The following is a 9,370-nucleotide window of genomic DNA, read 5'->3' as shown; positions in this document are numbered from 1 at the left end:
TTCCACCACAAACGCGATTGTTTTTATTTGCTTCTTTTATAATTCAGGTTTTGTTTTATAAAGAAATTGTTCCGCAAAGGTTTATTTTCTAAGTGTTTTTTTTTCTTTTTTTTTTTGGAGATATTTTTCCAGTGTTTTCACACTTTGCGTGTACAAAATTTATATTATTTAATTTGCATTGTTTTAAAAGAACAATGTCTGCTTTGAGATTTTTTGCACCAACAAAAAAGAAAATTATATTTAGTTTTTACAAATAACGCTAATAACTCTATAAAGAAGACATACGTGTATATGATATGATATATATATATATATATACACACGATAGCTTTTTTAGTTTTTTTTTACTTATATTTTTTTTATCTACATTTTTTTCATATTACAATTTTATCTAATCGTGTGGTGGTGGAAGAGATATATTTTAATATTGTTTTTATATATTATAATACAGACTTTTATATCTTTCGTGAGAAACGTTACATCATTAAAATAAATAATATCAAAACTTATTTTGCGCAGAATAACTGAATAGAATTGAGATAATAAATTGAAGTGATAAGTCTCGTAACAGTGTAATTTATATATTATTGAATCAAATAATGAAACTTTATATTGTTATTTCATTGTCGGGGGTATATGTTGTAATTTATATTCTTGTTAACGGGATTTTGTTACCCGAGATTTTACATATTCCCGAATTTTATGGAAATTGAATTGAACAATTACAAAGAGTTTTTATCAGGGTCATCTTTTCGGTGATAAACATGTAAAAAAAATGTTGATTATCGTCTTTTTTAACGCATAATTCTTTGTTAACATATGTTGCCTGTACAGCGTGGCGGTAACATACATGAACACAGTGAAATTTTCTACTTATATTTTTATTTTTGTTTTTTGTGGAATTGAGAGATAAATGAAGCTTTAGCAAATCAAAGTCGATTGATAAATTTTATATAAATCAGGGGAAAAGAGAGTTCTTGCTGGTCATTTCCATCCGAGACGTGTTTTAACATAAACTAATACATATCATATAATACATACATATACATATAATATATGTTATGTATACTCATTATACATTTATACATTACTCATTATACATTAAAAAAAACGACAGTTCTGCAAACAATTTAAAAGTTTGATTGATTTGCTTTCTATTAAATTGTGACATCAAATCATAAAAAACAAAAAAAAAAAAAAACTAAAATACAAGTTGATATTTACTTGATATTTTTTACGTATATTGCATAAAGTGTTTATCTTGCGCAAGTGTCGTCTGTTAAGTAAAATTTGGATTAATGTACGAAACTATACACGGAAAAAAAAATTTGCTAAAATAGCAAGAAATTAGTTACTATATGGCCAGTAAAAAAACATTTGTTAAGTTTAGTAAAATTTTTGTTTTGCCAACAAAATATTTTGTTGATGAAACAAAAAATTTCGTAGGATCAACCATTTTTTTTTGCTGCCTATATAATAGCAAAACTTTTTTTTCCGTGTAGAAACTTGTTGATTTATCCAAATTACTTCTCGTAAGATAAAGACGGAGAAGAGAGGAAGAAATTTTTATTTTTTTTTATTGTTTTTTAGTTCTTAAATTTGTGAAACTGTGTGTCTATTCCTATTCGCGTATAGCTAACACATACACACACACATACTCACACACATAACGTAAGAAAACGCTTTAAAATGATATATATAAGTTAGTATATTGTATAATATATACATACATATATAGAAAATGAGTTATATATATACATATAATTCTCTAATTATAGATACTTATTATATGAACTATAAATTATTATGTACGTGAGATAAAAGAATTAGAATAAATTGCTTGAAACATTTCAAATCGCGAAGAGTGTGAAAGATATATATTATATCAGAAAAGATAATGGATATTAAAAATACTTTTTAGCAGGAAATGCTTGTGAAACTATTTACAATTTTGAACGGAATTGGCAGTTTAGTTACTTTTTGTGTATTAACAAAGAGTTATTTAAAAAATATATAATAAATTAATAAATGAGAATAATATCATTAATATGATAAAATACTAAACAAAAGTAGATCAAAGTAGATGAAAAAGTTAGTTTTAAGTAAAAATAAAATGTATATTCAAAATATTTTTATTTTTTAATAAAACAAAAGATCAGAGAGAGCTTGCGTGGTCCAAGTTAAAGGTGGGGGCCACAGGCTAAATGTAACATCAAACGTGTATTCCGGAACGTTTCGATCAATTTTTATTGGCGATCATCTTTAGCACCAGCTCGACTAGTCGTCACAAAGACAGTCCAATGTACACCGGCAAGTACGAACCAAAACAACGGATAACATGGACACGCTGAACATCAAAGTATAATGTCTATGTGTCGAGAGTTTTTAATTGACGGATTAAAAACCGGATTGAAATGTCGCAGCGCTCGCCAACACACAAAGAAACGGACCAAAGTATGACCGTCTTACAAAACATATGATACGTGTACACATACATTTAATCCGGTTTTTAATCTGTCAGTTAAAAACTCTCCCGATACATAGACATCATACTTTGATGTTTAGCACGTCTATGTTATCTGTTGTTTTGGTTCCTTCCCGGGAAAAAATGGATCTAACTTAAATTTGAGATTAAAAGAATGGAAAAATAGATCTAATTAGATCCAAATTATAATTAATTTGGATCTAATTAGATCTATTTTTTAAATCTAAATAGATATAAAGTAGATCTGAATAAATATAAAGTTGATCTAAATATAAATGGAAAGAGGTGTAAATCAAGTTCCCTTCTTGGCCAACTGGCTGGAAGTATAAATAAATAATAATAAGTAGATCTAAATAAATATAAGCAGAGATCTATTAAATTTACACCTCTTTATATATTATTAAATCTACTTTAGATCTACTCTCAGATCTACTATAATTAAAACTACTCAGATTTAGTTAGATTTGAGCAGATCTGAACAGATCTTAGGTGATCTAATAATATAATATAATAGATCCGAGGTAATATAATATAATAGATCCGAGTAGATCAAGAGTAGATCTAATAAAATAAATAAAATTGTAAAATTTTTCCATAGATTTACTCTTATATCTATTTAGATTTATTTTATATTTATTTAGATCTATACTTTACATCTATTTAGATTTAATTTAGATCTAATTGGATCTATTTTTCCATTTGTTTGATCTTGTTAGATTTAAATTAGATTTATTTTATATTTATTTAGATCTATACTTTACATCTATTCAGATTTAATTTAGATCTAATTAGATCTATTTTAATTTTATTTTTTTATTATTTATATATATTTTATTATATATAAATTTTATTATATATTTATATTTATATTTTATTTTTTTATTATTTTTTTATTATTTTAATTTTTTTTTTATTTAATTAGATCTATTTTTCCATTTTTTTGATCTCGTTAGATTTAAATTAGATCTAATCCATTTTTTCTCGAGTTGTACAATTACCGGTTGTACAATTGGACGTTCTTTGCGATGACTAGTCGAGCTAGTGCTGAGGATGATCACCAATAAAAATTGATCGAAACGTCCGGAATACACCGCGTTTTATATGTTACATTTAAACGTCCAACCTGGACCACAGACTCTCTCTGATTTTTTTGTTTTATAATTGTTTCATCGTGCCGTTATTATAATAATTAATTTTTATTTTTCAAGCTTTCATCAATCGTCAATTATTTTTTTTACGTGTTTCTTTTCAAATTTACGCAGAGTATATATAGTATAATATAAGGATATATATAGTATATTACGTCCGTATAAGAAAATATTATGTCGACAGATATTGACAACAAATTGCTGTAAAAACGCATACAAGTTGCTACCTTTTAGACGACAATTTTCTGTTTTTGACAGATTTTATTGTTAGGAATTTTAATTATTAAAGCGTGATCGAGAGAGAGAGACCTACTGGCTCGGCTAAGTTTCCTGTGCGGAAACTGTATGACAGTCAAAAACTCCCGAGTTCAAATCTCGGAAAGCAGTGACATAACTAACCGAAGTTGTTGTGTTGCACTTGCCAAGAGACTTTTCTTAACTTAGATGTCTTTAATATTTCTATACTAGTTCGAAATCCACGTAAAAAAAAAAAAAACAATTGTAGATTTCGTACTTTCACGTATGAATCCATGTGAGAAAAACAAACAGAGCATGATCTGTCAAAACCTAATCCTCTGGAGGATATATATATATATATATATACAATAGATAAAATATAAAAATAAATATCATATATATAGTAGATATCGTGGAAAAAATTAACGACGTGCTCAATAAAGATTTATATTAATTAAGTATATTCGCGAGTGTCAATTCTACACATTGTTTAACCACTAAGCCGGAGAATCGTAAATAGTTACACGATACATTCCTGCTTTTCTAACGTTTAACAGTTCTTAAAAGCGAATGAAACCATCATTTTTTTTTCGGCGCTGCTCAAGTGCGATTATAGAGAAACGGAAGAAAAGAGGAATCTCTAAATGTATAATTCAATATATATCGATGGTTCAAAGCGATTATGAAAAATAATAAAAAAAAAAAAAAAAAATAGCAGATGTAGTTTCTTACATAGTGCTCGCAAGTTGATTACAATAAAATATAAAAAATATGTATAAATGTACATACACACATCAATGGTATTAATAATCGGGAAGTGCAAATCGTTAGATATGCGTTGCGATATGAATGGTTTCCATGACAGAGAGTGCGATATAATATATCGGATTATATATGTATAAGCGCCACATATGTATAATAATGATAATAACAACAATAAATTATAGAACAATTCATTCACACAGTTTTATTGTTTTATTTTATTTTTATAATTTTTTTATAATTTCTTTTGTTACAAAGATCAATTGTCTTTTAGTGTTGTTTGAAAGTGAGAACACTTGTTAATATTGAGATAGTAATTGTAATATAGGTTGAAACACCGTTTGGAAAGAAGATTTTCCCCACAGGAAATCGTAGTGATTAAACGTAGAATTAGGGATCTTGTAATGATACAGTACACTGTTAAGCTTCGAGGATAAAACTTCAACATCCTTAAAATTAAAGAAAACGATTATGTTTATGAAGCTTTGTGTGTTAAATACATATGTGTATATATATATATATATATACATATAAAAAATATACATATAAAAAATATATACATATAAAAAATATAAATATAAATATAAATATAATAGAAATATAAATATATTTATATTTATATATACATATAAAAAATATACATATCTAACCTTTGTAGGTGTCAACCAATCATTTTCGCCACTAAAAAGAACAATCGGCACCGTGATCTTATCTAATTCGTAATGCGGCGGTGTGGTCGAATTGTACATTCGAAGATTCTTGTCTTTGCCATAGTCGAATTGTCTAAACTGTCCTAAAACATTAAAAAAACCGGCTCAAAATATAAGATATATTAAATTATAAAATTCGCTCGCAATATTAACAATAAGTATAGAAATAGAAAAATATATAACAAGGTCTTTTTTTTTTTTTTTTTTTTAGGTTTTTTTACTTTGGATATGTAAGTTTCAAAACGTTTTAACTTCAACTTGTATATTGTGTGCGACTATTTATTCTACACGACCTTTTCGGGAAGTCAAACATTATACAACCTACCATGGACTTTTAATGTAAGATCTATCATCTTTTCTTTTCAATTTCCATCTTNTTGCGAACTTTTGTGATATGACGTGATTATTTCTATTTATATTTATATTTATCTTTGTACACTGAAGAGGGCTCAACTAGGGCCGAAACGTTTGTCATTTGTTAGATGTTAAATTTTATTTGAATTTTATTTGCATTTTGTCTCTAAATAAATTTTTAAGATCCATTAAAAGCTCGAAAAAGACTTTGTTATATATTTTTCTATTTCGGCTCAAAATATTATCTTGAATTTTGTAATTATATAAACTTGTTAAGATTCTTTAAATACAATTAAATATAATAGATATAATTTTTTATTTTATTTTTTAAAACTGCAAAAAAAACAATTTATATTATATTTTTACATTTTCACTTAACTTTTTCTCTTCTTTCGGTATTATTAATTAATACTAATTATATTGTCAGTTATATACCTGCATTAATATATCCTTGACCATAATGAACCAATTGCTTCCAAGAAGCGCCTGCGGGCACATGACCGGTGATAACCGCTAGAGTTTCCTATTTAGAGAAAACAAAGGAAAATCAATAACGCAACAAAAGAAACGGTGACAGGTATTTATTTATTTATTTTTTTTTTTTTATTGTACCGTATCTAATTCCGCCTGACTAAATCCAATGAACATAAATAGCATATTGGTGCAGAAGAATTGTGTGACTGCCGTGTCGTAACAGAATAGATTCGATACGAATTTTCCCCAAGAGGATCGAGAATGCATTTCTGGATATCCAAAATTTTCACCGATCCACTGCAAATAGAATTCACATATCAAACTTTATATATTTTTAGACTTATTTGTTTTTTTTTTTTTTTTTTTCAAAGTGATTTATAGATGTTTGAAAAAAAATTAAAAAATTAAAATTCACCGCGCCGAGATTTGTCAACTTTGCTAGTTTTGTAATCGGACCGCTAAGATTGCCGATGAAAGCCGCGGGTGCCAGCCCGATCATCAGACTGATTTTCGAATTGTACCGATGTTTTTCCGAAGCCATCGTGAAAAACTGCGTTGTACCTTCCGAATGACCAATGTATATGATTTTCTCGTGCTTCGTTACGTTTAAAATATAATCGATCATCGCAGGAAGATCGTAGATACCAAGTTCGTGATAACTAAAACACGTGTAAGAGTTCATTTTTAAGGACCTTGAAAAAAACAAACCTTAAGAACCTTATTTTCATATTGTCTCTTATCGTTCTTGGATTAAAATTGAATATTTAAAAAAAAATGATATTGTTTCTATAATTGTTTTCATCATAAAGTGATTACCAAAGAATGTGGTTTATAAAATTCTTGGAATACCTGAAATTCCAGAAACTTCGATTTTTCGGTGACAATGAAGTGTGATTTTTCGAGTAAACGTTGCCTCTGTTATTTCCTAGCCACACGTCGTAACCGGTATCAGCTAATATGTATGCTAAATAAGTAAATAAATAAATAATGATACATGTAGTCAGCTTCAAATTTTTTTAAAATTAAATAACGTTAAGACATTGACAATGGCTGTTTGAAGCAAAACACTGCTGATGATGTGTATGTAATGTGTAACTTTATTTGAGAAAACTAATACTATATACAGGGTGTCCCAGAATTGCCGTACAATCGCTCGTAGGCAGGTAGGTCCTGAACCATTTTTTTCTATTATTTATAATAAAGGACAAAAAACAAAAAACAGTCGAAAGGCCGATACGAGCAGTAAAATACAGGTTGGTCGTGTATAAAAAGTTGTCTTTATTCAATAAATAGACGTTTCGGGCACAATTTTTGGACCTTCTTCAGTATTAAATAATTAAGTCTAACAAGAAAAAATAAAAAAATAACAATAAATAAAATAAGCGCAACACAAACATCTTAGTAAATTGAAAATAATATAAAAAACTTACTTAATTAAGAAGTAACATTGTAGTACACAACATCACTAACAAATAGATGTCAAAGTAATACAATAATATAATGTGTACTGGCAAGAAAACATAAAACAGTCAAATATATATAGATATCCCCACTATCAGATCAGAAGATCAAAAGGTTCACAATAATTAATAAAAATGGTTCAGGACTTTTCGACTCAGTTTTACTCCTTCTACAATACCTGCCTACGAGCGATTGTACGGCAATTCTGGGACACCCTGTATAACTTTTTTTTTTTTTTTTTTTTTTAAGAAAAAGCAGACAAGAGTTAAGTAACAACTCTTGTCACTACCATGTAACAGCTTGTATTTGTATCTTGATCGACGTTTTTACGAACAGCACATTTCTAACGAATTTGATAAAGACCAAAAACTAGGGTCGAAACGTCATATTTTTGCAAACTATTATAAATAAAGAACATCATTATTACATTTATACACAACAACAACTGTGCTTTTGACTCCAACTGCCTTGCCACTTCTTAAAAATTTTGAATATCTGGAGTTATCCGTTTTCTGATTTCTAATATATAACGTTTTCGGCCTTCGAATTAGACCTTTTTCAATATAAGTGTGTGGACACGGTTAACAAGTTCTTGAATCAAGCTTCAAAAAAATTTTTTTTTTTTCGAACCGACACCCTGCCTTCGGTTCTTTCAGTTACTTTGTAACTCGCTGAGCGTAATCATGTGAAATTGTGTTAAGCTTGATTCAAGAACTTGTTAACCATGTCCACACACTCATAATTGGAAAAAGGCCTAATTCGAAGACCGAAAACGTTATATATATTAGTTTTCTCAAATAAAGTTACACATAAACATACACATAATCAGCAGTGTTTTGCTTCAAACAGCCATTGTCAATATCTTAACGTTATTTAATTCTAAAGAAATAATATCCATTTTTATCTTTTGTACATTTTATTATTTTTTTACATGCTAGTGAATCTTGTCATAAATGTGTAACTTTATAATACAATGTTATGATAATATATAATGCGCAAATTCCCGGTAAAAAATTTTTCATGTATAAAATTGTATGGACATATTCGGTATATATATATATATATATATATATATATAAATTTGCATAATTAGATATAATAATTTTAATTTGTGTATAAGTATATATATGATTATATATCAAAACTTTTTTAAAAATATAGTAAAAATATAGTTTTATATAATTTTTTGTATCTAACATGATACTAATAGAGTTATTTTGTAATTTGATATAGAATATTTCTGAAGCCATTCTCTTAAAAAAGAAATTCTCCGTGTATAAAATTGTATGGACATATTCGACATATAAATTTGCATAATTAGATATAATTATTTTAATTTGTGTACAAGTATATATAAAAAATTTTTTACCGGGTTGTTTTTTAACATTACCGAAACTCTATAAAGCATACCTAATGATTTCTTAGGACCCGTGAGAATCCAATCGGCGGAGCTACCTCCCAAACCGTGCATTAAAAGTATTGTTTTCTTTTTACATTTCACATCATTATTATTGCGACCGTTCGATATTCGATGCAGTTGCAGAATATAACCATCTTCCGTAATAATGTCATGAATCTCTATATGATATCCGTATTTTGTCACTAATTCGGGCTGTCAAATTCACGAAGAATAGAAAAAAAAACAAATTTCAAAAGCACACAATTATATATTATATAAAAAAAATATATTAAATTAAAAATTAATATTAAGTAAAATTACAAAATAATATTTTTTATAT

At 27.4% G+C, this 9,370-nt stretch overlaps 1 protein-coding gene across 1 annotated transcript in view; it reads right to left on the bottom strand.

The window, feature by feature from the left end:
* Window positions 1-4,842: 4,842 nt before the first annotated feature.
* LOC109859720 (lipase 3-like) overlaps window positions 4,843-9,370 on the bottom strand; it is a 5,019-nt gene continuing 491 nt past the window's right edge. Inside the window, exons 2-8 of the mRNA XM_020438246.1 lie at window positions 9,042-9,243; window positions 7,020-7,134; window positions 6,586-6,829; window positions 6,309-6,467; window positions 6,132-6,219; window positions 5,283-5,425; window positions 4,843-5,081 (exon numbers count right to left, since the gene is read on the bottom strand). Of these exons, the coding sequence (XP_020293835.1) occupies window positions 4,932-5,081; window positions 5,283-5,425; window positions 6,132-6,219; window positions 6,309-6,467; window positions 6,586-6,829; window positions 7,020-7,134; window positions 9,042-9,243 (1,101 nt within the window). The 3' untranslated portion in view covers window positions 4,843-4,931. The remainder of the gene's footprint in view (window positions 5,082-5,282; window positions 5,426-6,131; window positions 6,220-6,308; window positions 6,468-6,585; window positions 6,830-7,019; window positions 7,135-9,041; window positions 9,244-9,370) is intronic.

The sequence above is a fragment of the Pseudomyrmex gracilis genome, unplaced genomic scaffold (genome assembly GCF_002006095.1).
Source record: "Pseudomyrmex gracilis isolate BER0280 unplaced genomic scaffold, ASM200609v1 scaffold_280, whole genome shotgun sequence".
Lineage (NCBI taxonomy): Eukaryota > Metazoa > Arthropoda > Insecta > Hymenoptera > Formicidae > Pseudomyrmex > Pseudomyrmex gracilis.
The sequence above is the reverse complement of the archived record's forward strand: the minus strand, read 5'-3'. Positions and strand labels throughout refer to the sequence as shown.